The following is a 16,878-nucleotide window of genomic DNA, read 5'->3' as shown; positions in this document are numbered from 1 at the left end:
GTTAAATGTGAATCATGGAATCGAACTATTTTTTTATATTTTTAAAAAATAAAAATCGTAATTTCAAAGTTATGTTATATATTTTAATTTACATATGAATCAATTCATCACAATCTCAGTATTTTGTCACGATCTAAAAAACAGGATTATGTTATATGTTTCAAGTTAAATGTGAATCATGGAATCGCACTATTTTTTTATATTTTTTAAAAAATAAAAATCGTAATTTCAAGATTATGTTATATATTTTAATTTACATATGAATCAATTCATCACAATCTCAGTATTTTGTCACGATCTAAAAAACAAGATTATGTTATACGTTTCAAGGTAAATGTGAATCATGCTATTTTTTTATAGTTTTTAAAAAATATACTTCGTAATTTCAAGATTATGTTATATATTTTAATTTACATATCAATCAATTCATCACAATCTCAGTATTTTGCGACGATCACAATTATGTTACATATTTTGGACAATTATTAATATATATTTTAAAAAAACAAAACTCACCATCAAGCTAATGGTCGACCATGAGATTGATGGTCGACCAAGGAAAACTAATGGTCGACCATCAAGCTAATGGTCGACCATGAAATTGATGGTCGAATTAACAAAGCTAAGGGTCGACCATCACCCTACCGATAGCTTGATGGTCGACCAAAGAAAAATAATGGTCGACCAAAGAAAAATAATGGTAGACCCTCAAGCTATCTCTTGCTGAATTCACCAATCGAAGGAAATCTGTTTTGTTTTCTTCTGCCAACTCTCTTCTCTAGCAAAGGAGGCAACACCAATGGAAAATTAATGTTGCGTGGCCATTCATTTTCTTCCGGAACGGGATACACAGTCTCTGAGTAAGCCATGCACCATGACATTGTAGAATAGTACTGTGAACACATATCATATAAATCAATATTCGCTAACCAACTAGCTGTGGTGGCATGAGCACATGGGATTCTATCAATATCAAAAACTCGACATGTGCATCTTTTTGATTCGAGGTCCACTATGGCCGAATGTCCACGACTCCTAACATCAAACTCCATACGTCCTAATTCAAAAACTTGCATTCCTTGGGCATCTGTGAACCTGCTACGAAGAATCCCCTCGATCATAGGGGTCAAGTTAGTGTTACTTGCAATTGATGCGTGGCGATATCGGGCAAACCAAGATGATGCCAGTCTCTGCAAGGAATCAAACAATGCAATGATTGGCAGCTTCCTTTCTTCAAGCAGTCTAGAATTGATTGACTCAACCCCGTTTGTCGTCATAATATTGTAACGGGTCTTCGGACAATACGCTCGAGTCCATCTATCAAGTGAGTCTCTCTCGTCCAAATATTGCGCTGCCTCAGGATATCTATTCCTAAACTCATTGTATGCAGTATCAAACTCGAAAGTTTTATAAATTTTTGCAATGTGCAAAAACATTTCGGTTGCACCCTTCTTTTTGCATCTTGTCTTCATGTTTTGGGATAAATGCCACGTACAATGCCCATGATGCGCATTTCTATAGACAGTAGAAACTGCATTAATGATCCCCTGATGCCTGTCAGAAATTATCACCAATTCATCCTCGTCTGGTACTACTTCTAACAACTTCGTTAAAAACCAACTCCACGAAGAAGTACACTCGACATCTACGACTCCCCACGCCAAAGGATATTGGTGATAATTTCCATCTTGTGCCGATGCCACCAATAAAACACCATTATACTTGCCTTTCAACCACGTACCATCAATTGATACAAATTTTCGCATATTTCGATATCCTCTAACGCATGCACCAAAAGCAAGAAACATATACTTGAATCGATTTTCCTCATCGACAAATATGTCTGTTATGCTTCCTGGATTCATCTGCTCAACTATGTGCAAATAACAGCTCAATTTTGTAAAACTCTGCGTAGGATCACCTTTCAACATATTGTCTGCTAGTTCTTTCCCTTTCCAAGCCTTGTAGTATTATATATCAGCATTCATACTATTGCGCATCATCGCCATCACCGCTTTTGGTACAATTGGCACTGGATGACCTTGGAAATTATCCACCAACATATCACGAACAACAGCAGAACTCGCTCCACGGATTCTCTTTCCTCTCCCAGTCAAACCACATGTGTGTGTATTGCAATATGTTCGAACGGAGAATGCACGTGAATCATTCTTAATCAAAGAGGTCCAGATTCTCCACTTACAATCAGACACTACACATTTTACGGCATACACCTTTTGGCTACTTTTTACCGTCTCAAATTCAAAGCAAGCTTCCAAACTTATTCTAATTAGCTCTTTTTTCACCGCTTCTCGGTTTGGAAACTCTTGACCCACAAACAAGTTCGAACCATCCGTGAATGAAAATGTGTCATTATCAAGAGCCACATCCACAACCAAATTTGCATCATTGCTTTGAACCAAATTTGCCTCGCCCTCAATTATGTCATCACGTGCTTCATCATATAACTCGTCCGTGTTACTACGATCTACATGCATGACATCCACATTATGCGCTTCGTCGAATGTGTTACTACGATCCACAGGCATGGCATCCACATTATGCGCTTCGTCGAAAAAATCACTGCTATTATTACGATCCATAGACACAATATTCAAGTGAAAATAATCATCAAAATGACTTTGTTCGTTAATATTGCAATTGTTCTCATCAATAGCATTTCCGTGCAAATTATCACAAGAATCAAAAGAAGCAACACATTCAATTTCAACTTGAAGTACTGGCCTACTTCTCGGACAACCAAGATATAAATATGCTTTCAAATCATGGTCGTTCTCTATATAAATTGGTTGAATGTTGCACGGCAAATCTAGTAGATAACTCAACCTCAAGTTGGAAGTGTCTTCTACTTTCCCAGCTCTGTATAGTTCACTTTTTAATCTTCAAAATAACAAATATCATCATCCACTGGAATAGCAACAAACTTTGCATTGGCCCCTGGATTCCATTTATAAACCAGCCCCTCTGTCACTTCCCATTTTCCATCAAAATGAACAACAATAACTGTTGGCATATCTACAAAGTGCAAAAACAAATATGATAATTAGAATGGGCAAAATGTTGTAAAAACAAAAAAAAACGCACATGGTCGACCAAAAAAAAGTTGGTCGACCAAAAAAAAGTTGGTCGACCATGAAGTTATGTAGGTCGACCAATAAGCTCACGGTCAACCAACTTAATTTCAGAAAAAACAAGAACTTGGTCGACCATTAAGATTGTGGTCGACCATTAATAATTTCTCTTTGGTCGACCACGAAGAATTCTTTTTTGGCTTCGAAAAAAATCATTTGATGAACGACACAGATTATTCATCTTATTTTTGGTCGATCGCTGCATGAAATGATGAAAAAAATGAACTGGTCAAAGAAAATTGAGCAAACTTACTGTATTTTTCTTCAAATACAGACGTATTCAGATACAGAAGAATGGGGGAACAATATGTAGGAGTAGATTTAGATCTGGATATGAGGAATGAGCGCCACAACACTTGAGCAACCGTGGTCAATTTCGATTTATTGATACGCGGAAGAGGTAGATGCGGTAGATGAGTTCTTTAAATTTGGGAAGCTTTGAGAATTTTGTGGGGATTTTGTGCGTGGAATGGGAAGAAAGAAAGAGAACAACTAACAATTAATCAATTTAGGAAGTTAACTTTAATTAAGGTTTAATTAACTAATCAAGAGTCAACTCCTTCTTTTTTTTTAAAAAAAAGTCAGACTCCTTGTTTTTTAAATCTTTGACCACGTAATCCCATTTTTTAAATTGGCCCCATTCTTAATCGAGCCAGCAACACTTTTACTAGTAGAAGGCTGCTTGCCAAAAGGTCTCATTGGACTAGCCAATGCCCATCCCCAACTTTTAACTCTGCCATGTGAAAGATTTACCACTGATGAATGAGTTGGAGAGAATGATTTATCCTCAGTTGAAGAGGAGGAAGAGGATGAAGGGGTCATAAAACCACTGAAAATCCCACCACATTTCACTTTTTCAGTGACACCAATTTTATGAGCTGAGGGAGTTTTGGGCTTTGCTTCCCTCTGAGACTCCACTCCGCGGAGAGTACAATCACCAAAGCCAGTTGAAATCTTCTCAAAGAAATCACCCGAAAAGCTCCTGCTCCCACAACCAACAGATCTAGATCTTGAAACCTTTTTGTCAAATGCAGCTTTCTCATCAGGGCTACCATCTTCACTTTCATCCACAACCACAAAGTCTTCCTTTTTCTTGTCCCATGTTGAACTACCACACATAGTTCTCGGTGTAGCTGATGAGGAGTTCAAAGGTTTGTAGTGTATCGTAGCTGTTTTGCTAGTTGAGAGCTTTGGCATGTAAAGGAATTACCAGAATTCTGTCCTGTGAATATGATCTTTAGGATGATTTTCAGCCAAGAAATGCACCCCTCTTCTAGGAGGAGTTGTTGACATACTTCTCTTGAGAATGATGTTGGAATCCGAACACGCCATCGTTTCATCCTTCTGTTTCTGCCTCCCATGGTCCAAAATAAAAGGCAGTCTTGACCTCCTAGTTGTGTCGTAGCCAAGAAAACCACTTTCCTTACCTCTGGTGGTGTCAATGTAGTTCGGAAACAGAGAGTGAGTGGATGAATTCGATACAAGACGGCGGCCTTGAAGGGTGGAAGCGGTGCTATCACCGCCAAAGTTAGATCTAAAAGAGGGAGTTGAAGATGAGGAGGAAGAAGGGAAAACAGCTACAAGAAATAAAGAAGAAACAAGCTTTCCAAGCTTTTCTTGAGGCATAAGGCACAGATCCCACCAGGAGTACTGTTCTGGTACTGATGATTTACACATCCCATGTTTCCTTCTCCCAAATCTTCGTGCACAACTTCCATCACCATAAGTTCTCACTCCAAAATCTTGAAAACCCAGATGATTTTAGGATCAGGGCTGCTGGTTTTCTCCCCTTGCTTGGCATAAATCTCGAGAAAACTAGAATGCATAAAAATTCACGCTAAGGGGGAAACTGGTCGAAGGACTATAACTTGTAAGAGTGGTAATTAATGCAAAAAAATGGGCACTGAAGTGAGCAAGGAACGATCATTTATGAGGCGAGTCCCCAGGACCACGTGGAAATCAAAATAGGTATGATTTAAACTTGGCAAATTAACAAGACAAGACCAGCTAACCCTAGCTCTGTTAGTGGCAGGCAAATGTGCCTTGTTTGGCATCAACTATCTACTTCTTCCCATCTCCAATTTCTTTCACCTAGCCTACCTGTTAGTAGTATATACCTACACACGTTTTATTAATAATTGATTTGTAGAAGCACGCTTACTCCCCTGTATATAAACCAACTTGATGTGGCGGTTATCAATAAGAATGAATCATTGTTCTCAGCTCAGTGAGCTTGTTCTCTCATTTATTTACATGGTATCAGAGCAATAGGGTTTCTCTCTGGAGCTCGTTTTTTTTTCAATCGCATCGCCTTCGCAGCTGTAACCGATATTCGCAGCTGATCTAATCCGATGGCAAACAATTGCAATTTCAATGATCCGTTATACATTCATCCATCCGACACTCCGGGAACGAATCTGGTGAGTGATCAGTTAATTGGGGTGGAAAATTATGGTATCTGGAGCAGAGCCATGCTGATTGCCTTGCGAGCAAAGAACAAGATCGCTTTGATAGATGGCAGCAATCGACGACTACCAGTTGGGAGTCCAAACTTGCTTCAATGGGAAAGATGTAATGCTCTTGTATTGTCCTGGATAATGAACACTGTATCAAAGGACATTTTTGGTGGAATAATATATTTATCAGATGCTTCGATGGTGTGGACAGATCTGAAGGAGCAATTTGATAAGATCAATGAATCGAGAGTTTTCTCGTTACACAGAGAAATTGGACGCCTCACTCAAGGTAATAACACTATCTCCACGTATTACTGTAAGCTTAAGCAGCTTTGGGATGAATATTCAGCTCTTGTTGTTTTGCCTTCGTGTGAGTGTGACACTGCTAGAAAATACTTGGAGCATGAGCAACAACATCGGCTTCTTCAGTTTCTGATGGGGCTTAATGACAGTTACATGCATATAAGAAGTCAAATTTTAATGATGAGTCCATTGCCTACAGTTGGACAAGCCTTTTCCTTGTTGTCCCAGGAAGAATCTCATAGGGCATTATCCTCTGTTGAGGTTCCAGTAGCAGCATTCTATACTAATCAGTCCAAGGGAGGTAAAGTAATAAAGGAGAAGACAAACTTGTTTTGTGATCACTGTAATTGGAATGGTCATACCAAGGAATATTGTTATAAGCTTGTTGGCTATCCTCCATGGCACAAGCTGCACAAATCCTCAAGTAAAGAACCAAACAGAAGTATATACAAGGATAATTGGAAGAGCAGAAAGATGTCAGGAGATGCCAATTTTGTAGAAGAAAGCACTACCGCTGACCACTCAAAAACAGCAGCTGGAACTCCATATCTCTTTACCCCTGATCAATACGCTGAAATCCTAAAGCTTTTGGGCAATGGCAAAGCACAAAATGACTGCACACCAGCTGTAAATATGGCAGGTACTCTCTCGTCCAATGTAAGCTCAGAATGGATCATTGACACAGGAGCCAATGAACACATGATTGGTGATTGTTCTCTGTTAAAAGGCTCTAAGTCTGTGGTAGATTCATTTGGCACCGTGAGACTGCCAGATGGTAATAGGGTTAGTATTAATAAAGTTGGCTCAGCCTCTTTAACTAGTTCCATTGAACTAGAACATGTCCTATACATACCACACTTTCAATTCAGTCTTCTCTCGGTCTCCAAGTTCACAAGGAATTATGGTTGCTTTGTCACATTTTACCCTCATTTCTGCATGTTTCAGGACCTCAGGACTGGGAGAATAATGGGGATTGGTAAAGAAAGGAATGGCCTCTATCACTTCACTACAGAGGCAGTATCAAAATTAACTCACAAGGATAGTTCTGTTTTTCCCCCTTCTTTGCCTAAATTTGATGGCACATATTCATGTTCGGCTACTGAATCTTGTAAGCATGTCAATATTGATACTTGCCATAGGAGATTAGGACATATGTCTATATCAAGGATGCAAATGTTGCTTTTATACAAAGAAGTGATACACTTTCTCATTGCTCTGTGTGTCCTGTTTCGAAGCAAAGTAGACTGAAATTTCCACAAACTAGTTCATCTAGATCTTCATCTGCATTTCAGTTAATTCATATGGATATTTGGGGTCCATTTCATACCACTACCTACAATGGTGAAAGGTATTTCCTTACCATTGTGGATGATTTTACTAGGGGAACGTGGGTTTACCTTATGCAATCTAAAGTGGATGTGCTTAGAATACTTAAATTGTTTTTTGCCATGGTGGATAATCAATTTTCAAGAAAGGTTAAGTCTGTAAGAACAGACAATGCAGCTGATTTCTTCAAAAGTGAGTGCCAACTTTTCTTCTCCTCTTTGGGAGTGATACACACTAGCTCTTGCCCTTATACACCACAACAAAATGGAACCGTGGAAAGAAAGCATAGGCATATTCTGGATGTGGCACGAGCTCTTAGATTTCAGTCATCCTTACCACTCAAATACTGGGGGGATTGTGTATTGACAGCCGTGTATCTAATTAATAGGGCTCTCACACCATTGCTAAGGAATAAGTCTCCTTTTGAACTGCTGTTTCAGAAGACTCCTTCCTTAGCCAACTTGAGAGTTTTTGGATGCTTGTGTTATGCTTCAGCCCTACCAATAAGCCACAAGTTCTCACCGCGTGCTGTACCATGTGTCTTCATTGGATACTCCAGTGTGCAGAAGGGGTACAAGCTTCTAAATCTGCAGACACATAAGAGAATAATTTCCAGAGATGTGGTATTTCATGAAGACATATTTCCCTTCGCTGTTAATGATCAGCCTTGTCCCATTTTCAACTCATCACCTATGGAGGATCCTTCTCTTATTGATGAAGGACCAGCAATTACTCTGCCTTTAGATGAACCATCAACTTCCAGTACTATGCCTTCTGATGCCCCACTACGAAGATCCAGCAGAATCAAAGTTCCTCCTATTTGGGGAAATGATTACTCTTGCTCAGTTGCACATAATCGTGATCATGACACTTGCCTTTATCCTATGACCAACTACCTAACATATGATCATTTTTCAAAGACACACCAGAACTTTCTAGCAGCTATGTCTTCCGTAAAAGAACCTCACTTTTATCATGAGGAGGTTGCTGATGTTAGATGGCGTGATGCCATGAATGATGAGCTTGTTGCTCTGGACAGGAATCACACATGGGATGTTGTGGATCTTCCACCTCAAGTCAAACCCATTGGATGTCGTTGGGTGTACAAAGCTAAACTCAAACCTGATGGTGGTATTGAGAGGTTTAAGGCACGCCTAGTGGCCAAAGGGTACACACAACAGCCGGGTATTGACTTTCATGACACCTTTTCTCCCACTGCAAAAATTGTAACAATTCGTTGGCTTCTCAACGTGGCTGTTAGTCATAACTGGCCTCTATTTCAAATGGATGTCACCAATGCATTCCTTCAAGGGGATTTGGATGAGGACATCTACATGGATATTCCACAAGGTTACAAAGTTCAAAAGGAAAATCAGGTTTGTAAGCTAAGAAAGTCATTATATGGGTTGAAGCAGGCCTCTCGCCAATGGAACACGAAATTCTCGAATGTTATGATTGAAGGTGGCTACTGTCAATCCCAACATGACCATTCTTTGTTTTTTAAGCATGATGATAACTCGATCACTTTGCTTGTGGTCTATGTCGACGACATTGTCATCACGGGAAGCAGCCAAGCAGCCATCACAAGTTTGAAGATGTTTCTTCATTCCAAGCTACAGCTTAAAGATCTTGGTCATCTTAAATACTTTCTTGGCATTGAAGTGGCCCGTTCCAAGAAGGGTCTACCTTAACCAACGGAAGTATGCGTTGGAACTTACAGCTGACTCAGGTGTGGCAGGGGCTAGACCATTCGATACACCTATGGAACAAAACAAGAAGCTCACTAGCCACGAGCTTGATTCTGCTATGGAACGCCATCAGAAGCATCCTCCTGCAGATGCCTTACTGGTGAATCCAGGTGAATACCAATGTTTGGTTGGTAGGCTAATCTATCTGACTATAACTCGGCCTGACATTTGTTATGCCGTCCAATTCTTGAGCCAATTTATGCATGCTCCGAAGGCATCTCACTTGGATGCCGCTATTCGCGTGGTCAAATACATTAAGAAGAACCCGGGACAAGGCATTTTATTCCAACCTTCTACATCACTGTCTCTTACAGCATATTGTGATTCGGATTGGGCTGCTTGTCCAATGAGTAGGCGCTCCGTTACTGGTTATTGTATCAAATTAGGGACCTCGCTCTTATCTTGGAAATCCAAGGAAACAAAACACGATCTCACGATCATCAGCAGAAGCTGAATATCGTGCAATGGCCACCACCACTTGCGAAGTTACTTGGATTGCTGCTCTTTTGCGTGACATGGGCGTACATATTCAACGTCCTACGACATTATTTTGTGATAATATGGCTGCTATCCACATTGGTGCTAACCCTGTGTATCATGAAAGGACAAAACATATAGAGATCGACTGTCACTTGGTCCGTGAAAAAATCAAGGAAGGCTTCATCTGTACTCGATATGTTCTTACCCACCAGCGGGGATATTTTCACGAAGAGTTTAGGAAGAGCTCAACATGCTTATTTGCTTGGACTTCTAGGAATTTGTGATCTACATCAACCTTGAGAGGCACACTGTCCACATTGATATCAGCATGCAATGCTTTCAGTTTGTTGTCTATAATACTTCAAGCTTGATGTTCACATCCACACCAAGCTTGAGGGGGGAGTGTTAGTAGTATATACCTACACAGGTTTTATTAATAATTGATTTGTAGAAGCACGCTTACTCCCCTGTATATAAACCAACTTGATGTGGCGGTTACCAAACGCAGCACATCACACAGTCAAAGAAAGCAAGAAAGAATCTTTGGCTTACATGTGTCGCTAAAGAATACACGAGGGCCTCTGTTATATCATGCGAGTGAAAATATTCATAAATATATTGTTTGAATTCTCGAAGCCATTCAAATCCAAACAACTCCATGGAAATGCAAAAAATAGATGATAATGATGATAAATTGAGTTCATTCTCAGTGCCGTTTATTTAGCTCTTCTCGTCTGTTTCCATCACAAGATACATATTTTAAAGCATAAGACAACACGAAGGTAGCAGAGAAATTTAAAAAACTCGATGCCCACAATAGCGAATCATATGCATCAATCCTAGGCCCGTAAATCAACCTTACAAGCGCGACTTCACTGGATCAAAAGTATAACTCTGCATGAACAGACCAAACTTTTCAGTACTAGATGTAATGACAACGTGAAATGGATACAAGAATCAAAACTAGACTGCATATGCAATCATGATTTTGGGGGCCATAACGAGGTGGAGGATGATAAAAGCATCACATCATCATAAGACATGAGAATTCTCACCAAGGGAGCTCCCTTTGCGGCTCGTCCGGCCAAATAGGAGCAGGGCTTGAAAAATCCTCCATATGAGTTCAACCACTCCTCCAGTCTTGAAGAGATGTATTTTGATCCGAGTGTATCGGCCCAAAACAAGATACCTCCTCTGTTCATGAGTAACAAGAAGGGTTATGCAAAAACCTAGGTGATGTGTAAACCATAAGGTGGTGAGCAGACCTGTAAGGAGGAAAACCCATCCCCATGACGGCAGATATGTCGAGATCAGCAGCCTTGACTGCAATTCCTTCGTCCAGTACTCGACAGGCCTCATTCACCACAGGAAAGAATATCATCTCGATTATATCTTTATCTGGCAAGTTTGTTAACTGTGCAAATTCAATCTACAGGTTTAGATGTCAAAATAAGCACTCAGTTTATATTCAGGAGCTGAGATGAGAGAACCACCTTTGGGTCGATGCTGACACCGGATATCTCTCTAGCCTTCTCAATGCACTTCTTGAGCTCCGGATCTGGAGCAGCTTTGCGCTTCTCGTCATATATATAGAACCCTTTTCGAGTCATTTCACCTAAAAGAAAAACATTGTAAATTCACAAAACAAGACTCTCATTGTTTCTTAAAATCTGAAAACTGAAAAGCATTTAATGGTTGATTGGTATTCGATGAAAAGGAAGATGTACCTGCCCTCTTATCCTCTTGCATGAGTGGAATCAGCATCGACTTGTACGTCCTTTCAGGAAAATTCAAAACAAATTGTCCCCCAGTAGCAACGGCAACTCCAAATCCAACAAGGTCACACAATCTAAGGCCAACATTATCCAAACCATTAAGCCATCATTGCATTACGCTATCAAGCTATGTAGTGCCATGCAACACGTTACCTGAATGGACCCATTGGCATTCCAAATTTCGCGATGGCTCTATCAATCTTGTAGACATCTGCACCACGGTCTACAAGTAAGAAAGCAGCTTGAGTGTAAGGAAAGAACATTCTGTTGACAGCAAAACCAGTGCAGTTTCCGACCACAACTGGTGTCTTCTTTATTTTCTTCCCAACATCCAGCAAGTCTACAATTGCTTGTGGAGATGTTTTCTGTGTTCGAACTATTTCTAAAAGCGGCATCACATGGGCCGGACTGCAGGAATTATGGAACTCACATCAGTACAATGGGGAATTATTTAAAAAATTAGGCCAACTCTCACCTGAAAAAGTGAGCTCCAATGATACGATCCTGGGACTTGGTCTTTTCCCCAATCAAATTTAGATCAATAGTAGAAGTATTGCTAGCGAGGATGCAATGTGAAGGGCAACACTTTTCAAGATCAGAGAATATTTGCTGCTTCAAAGAAACATTCTCGATGACCGCCTAGTCAAATGACAGGCAAAAAGAAAACATAAGATACAGACAAAAAAAGGCAATAGTCTTAACCGATAGTAATTCTTATAATGTCTTAGTTCACCTCTATAACCATGTCCACATCTCTAAAGTCTTCATAATCAAGTGCACCCTTCAGCAAAGAAAGAGTTTTCTCAAACTTCTCTTGGGTCATTGCCCCTTTCTTGACCCGGCTTTGCAAATTTGCTGAAAACACAAAAACAGTCAAATTAATGTATACATAAATGAGTGATAATCAGCAAAGCTGGATAATATATCTAGAGCTTGGTCCAGTCTCACCTTTTACTCTACCAATACCAGCCTGTAAGAATTTATCATTCACTTCCTTCAAAATAACTGGAAAATTACTGAGAATCAATGAAGTTGCTATTCCAGAGCCCATAAGCCCTCCACCTAGTATTGCAACCTTCTTTATCTGCCTTGGTTTCAAGCCACTATCTGTGACCCCGGGAACCTGTTTGTAAGCAGAAAGGGAAATATAAATAACTTGGCTTGGTAATGCTAAATGCTGATATCTATTCAAAAGAGATTTTAGTAAATAAACAAGACAATCCTGTGAACACATGGAACTCAAAGACTGACTCTGTTCACACACATTTTGTAATCTGTGCCACATATGATAGGCATTAATAATCATGAACTCTGAAACACAATAAATCTGTGTTGAAGAATGTATTTTAGTGAAAACTGTGAACCCCGATAAACTAAAATTATTTCAAGGAATTTATGATATAGAATGCAAATTTTAGCTCTAATATTATAAACCACACTCCACCTTTGTGGTACCACGCTGGGCAAAGAAAATATGGACCAAGCTCTTGCAAGTATCCGACTCGACAAGAGTTTGAAATTCTTGAGCTTCCTGCCAATATAGATGCTCATTCATCTCAGGTCAAGGTTGGACTAATATAAATTTATTAAGTGATGAAATGGAAATGAACCTTCAAGAGCCCAGCATGAGCACCAGCAACTATGCCTTCCTCAATAACGTCAATGCAAACTAGGGGGTGCGTGAGGTTTGGAGCCTGTTTACGGGTCTGAGCTCGGGCAAAATTGAATATTTCCCTGGCTTCACGTAAAGATTCCAACTTTTCAGTTTTGTAAAAAGTGTTGATCCATGGTTTTTTAAGCTCCAAAATGTCAAGAGCCCATCGACGAGCAACATTCACTAATTCATCAGGTGAAGCTATTGCATCCACAAGGCCTAAACTTAAAGCATCCTCGCCTTTTACAGGCTTTGATGTCTATGCAAATACAGATAGGATAATATTAGATGTCAATCAATATCATCGAAGCTAAAAACCACAATACCAACTGAACCCAGTAACTCACAAAAACGAAAGCTTACCAACATCATTTCAAGGGCCTTGGCTATGCCAACAAGGCGTGGCAGTGCCTGTGTTCCTGAGAAAATAATTCAAAATAAGATTGTGTGAAATAAAAACATCATGAAACTTCATTTGAATGCTCCAGCCTCTCGTTATTTACAACAGACTCATGATCAACCAGAGGGTATAGGGTTCTACAATGATCAGCATTTTGGTATCCACTCAGATCCATTAGCCAGAACATCTGGCACAATAAGCTTGATTTAATAATGATACTCTCAATTTCATGTTTGAATGAATATAGTTCAACTATATCTGGAAGTAGATTTCACCATATTTTTGCTACTCATGTGGATAATTAGCTATCCAAATTATACCTTTTAACAATGACAGTTCCCACAAGTACGAGCTTCTTAAATGTTACTAACCGAAAAGAACCCACAAATAGGCACATGCAACAAAAATAATGCCATACCTCCAAATCCAGGCAATATCCCAAGCTGCAACTCAGGTAATCCCAATTGAACATTAGGAGTAGATACACGTGCATGACAAGCCTGAAAAATGACATAAATGGTCATCAATATTCGACAAGAATGCTTATACGAACCGTAAACAGTGGAGAATTTACCATTGCAACTTCTAATCCTCCACCCAAGGCAAGACCATCAATGGCAGCCACAGAGGGTTTTTTTGCAGCTGTAAGTAAAGTCACAGTCAGTTAAAGAACAGCTAAAAATACCAGAAGACATAGACCATGTTCTTGCATGTAGCAGGATGGTTAGAATGTCAAAAATCTCAACGACATACCTGCCACAATATTGCTGAGAATCTCCAAAGATACAAAACCGGGCTTCGGTGTTCGCACTGTGATCAAACACACACAACTAGCACAAGCTCAGAAGTGACGTCGAAGCAATAAAACCAAAACAAGACACAAACAGTACATAATACCACTTTTATCATGAATTTTTCCAAATGCACTTATATCAAAGCCACCAGAAAATTTTCCTTTTGCACCTGCTCAAGTAACAAATAAAGCTCCCTAAATCCGTAAGCCATGGTATTCAACATCAAACAAAATCTCCTGAATGTTTACCTGTGACAACAATTGCCTTTACATCATCCCTTCTCAAGGCCTGTTCATAATTCTCTTTTAAGCTGTCCAACACTAAAGGCATAACATAAAGATCGGTTAACAACTGCCCAGAACTAGGAAATCAAGAGCTCAATGCGATCCAATTTCTCAACCAGCGATCACACACAAACTCACGTTCCCTGCCAGTGCCGCCTAGAGTAGTAGAAAAAAATTAAAGAACTCTATTCATCCGTAAAATTTTTGAAATACGTCATACTTTTCTTAAATTTCAAATTAGAAATTCCATAGTATAGACTAAAGATCCAAACTTTTGTTTTTTTTTAAGACAAAATAATCTACAAACATAAGAAACATCAAATAAAAACCTTGGACAACAAAGATCAAATGAACTAGAACAATACAAAGAACCCATGTGAGGAAAGAAAGAAAAATGAACCCTTAAGCAGAAAATATCAAAGGAAAAAAAAGACAAGACAATTCCAATAAAAGAGAGGGCGTGGGAGAATCAAGACTTGTCTGAAAATTGCAGTGAGATCGCAGTTCACAAATAATACCATCAAAAGATAGAGAATTGACGGGAGGATTGAGGAGGGTGATGATGGCCACCCCATCAGCTCCCACATCAAGTGTCGTTCTTCCCTTTGAGCTGTTCATTTTCTGTAAAAGTATTTTTCTTGAAGAAAATGGAATGTCCAAGTTGAAATGTATTCAATTTAGGAGGAGGAGGAGGAGGAGGTGTCGTGAACACAGCGTTAACATTGATGTTGGAGTTTTAATGTATTTGGGGATGGGCCACAAAATTATCAATTTTCAATTTAATATTCCCCAGGTTCGGATTTGGAGATTATCCATCACAAATCAATCATATTTAACCGATATATAAAAGCGAAAAATATAAAATCCGAATTGAGTTTGAATTAGATATACCCAACTTTTAATTTGATTCAAAACTCTAACATTTTAAAATTTTTGGTGATGAATTCAAATATGTTGAAGAGTTATTTAAATTATGGGTAAATTGCTCATAGATCCCCGAACCCAAACTCAACTTTACTTAAACTCCCTACACCTCAAAATCTTTCTGTAAACTCCCTAATACCTTAAAATGGACAAAAATACCCTTATTCTTATTTTAAGTTTAATTGATCCTCACGCTTTCAAAATGGTATCAGAGCGAATAGTTGATTTATTTCAAACACAAATTTTATTATTATTAGTAACTAATTGTATGAGAAGGAAAATTTTGAAAAAAATTATGAATCCGAACTTCGGTTCGAGAAAAATAATTTACAAGGAATATTCCAATATTTTGGAATATAAACAAGTGCATCTAACTATTGTTAGATATCAGAAACAGAAAGGGAAGCTACTGCACCCTCAGGTAAACTTATGATTCAAACAAATAAGTTTCTGGATATAGTTCCAGATTCCTCTAAGTTCTCTTCAGATCTTAGGGAAATTCAGAAGACAGTACAAAATTATGGCAATATGCTATATTTTGTACCACAACGAGTTGAGAAAATCCTTGAAACCCAGGAAGAAATTATTGGAATGTTAAAGGATATTCAAACGAGAATTCAGAAACTGGAACAACAACCAAGTTCTAGTAGACGAACTTCAGGAGGTTGGTTGCCACCATCCTTTGGTACTGAACCTTTGTTACATCAACAAGGGAAGGCCAGAGTGGTGTCAAAACCTTTGACTGAAGAAGAAAAGATGATCAATCTAATCAAGTCTGTCTCAGAAAAGAAATTGATCTGATGACAACTTTAGAAAGGATTGGTTTGGAGGATCTACAAGAACTTGCGGAATCTTTCGCAAATCTCAAAGTAGTAGATCTAAAGATGAACACACCAGTAGGTGAAACACCACCTGCTATAACCTGGTCATCTTCTCAAGAATCACCAAGGAAAAGTGTGGGATCTCAGAATCTAAACATGAGAGAATCTCAAGCTGATTTCCATACTGGTGGAGGATCACACCCAGCATGAACGAGGACAAGGAGAAATCAAATTCCCTTGCACCAAACACCCTATGGGAAGACTGTTTTAGATACGATATATCCTTACGGGGTTATGCTTAACCTTGATGTATTAGACTTCAAAAACAGAGAAGATCTCATAGATGACTGGACATCTGCTATGAGAATTGCAGTAGGAACACTCGATATCAACAAAGAAGGATTCATTAAACTTTTGGAAATGAGTCTTATGGGATCAGTGAAAATTGCTTGGGACATGACTTCATTAGACATGAAGGAGTCAGTCCTAGCTGGTGAATCTCTTAGTGAGATCGCTGGAAAAATGGCTACCCTATTTAAAGCACACTTTATAGGGGTAGACTATTTCAACAGTCTAGATACAGAGAAGAAGAAGAAATATACTCAAGCTCTGTATAGTCTGGAATTACATGATATTGTTTGGTGTATGAATACATTATGTTATTCACTAAATATATATGTAATTCAGGAGTCGAAGAAGATATAGCTATGCAGCTTTTCTTCGCAAAAATGCCGAGTCCCTGGAGAGAAATGCTCATTAGG

General features: G+C 39.0%; 3 protein-coding genes across 4 annotated transcripts; 1 reads left to right on the top strand and 2 right to left on the bottom strand.

The window, feature by feature from the left end:
- Positions 1–713: 713 nt before the first annotated feature.
- Positions 714–1,931, bottom strand: LOC142550551 (uncharacterized). Its single transcript, XM_075659626.1, has one exon. It carries the CDS (start codon positions 1,929–1,931, stop codon positions 714–716), a length of 1,218 nt encoding a protein of 405 aa, XP_075515741.1.
- A 7,067-nt stretch (positions 1,932–8,998) lies between these two features.
- Positions 8,999–9,439, top strand: LOC142550550 (putative mitochondrial protein AtMg00240). Its single transcript, XM_075659625.1, has one exon. It carries the CDS (start codon positions 8,999–9,001, stop codon positions 9,437–9,439), a length of 441 nt encoding a protein of 146 aa, XP_075515740.1.
- A 630-nt stretch (positions 9,440–10,069) lies between these two features.
- LOC142551127 (glyoxysomal fatty acid beta-oxidation multifunctional protein MFP-a-like) lies at positions 10,070–15,116 on the bottom strand. Of its 2 annotated transcripts, none has more exons than XM_075660184.1 (18): positions 14,891–15,116; positions 14,337–14,408; positions 14,192–14,257; positions 14,048–14,104; positions 13,869–13,936; positions 13,713–13,794; positions 13,258–13,313; positions 12,851–13,153; positions 12,685–12,771; positions 12,189–12,363; positions 11,974–12,095; positions 11,716–11,879; positions 11,394–11,648; positions 11,193–11,314; positions 10,959–11,080; positions 10,731–10,894; positions 10,521–10,659; positions 10,070–10,359 (listed from the first exon to the last, which is right to left on the bottom strand). In XM_075660184.1, exons 1-18 carry the CDS (start codon positions 14,988–14,990, stop codon positions 10,324–10,326), a joined length of 2,190 nt encoding a protein of 729 aa, XP_075516299.1. In that variant the 5' UTR covers positions 14,991–15,116; the 3' UTR covers positions 10,070–10,323. The 2 variants fall into 2 exon arrangements, with proteins under 2 accessions (XP_075516299.1, XP_075516300.1); XM_075660185.1 differs by having other exon boundaries at positions 10,731–10,879.
- Positions 15,117–16,878: the final 1,762 nt, after the last annotated feature.

This window comes from Primulina tabacum, chromosome 7 (genome assembly GCF_025594145.1).
Source record: "Primulina tabacum isolate GXHZ01 chromosome 7, ASM2559414v2, whole genome shotgun sequence".
Lineage (NCBI taxonomy): Eukaryota > Viridiplantae > Streptophyta > Magnoliopsida > Lamiales > Gesneriaceae > Primulina > Primulina tabacum.
Note: the sequence above shows the minus strand (reverse complement) of the source record. Positions and strands in the feature narration are given on the sequence as shown.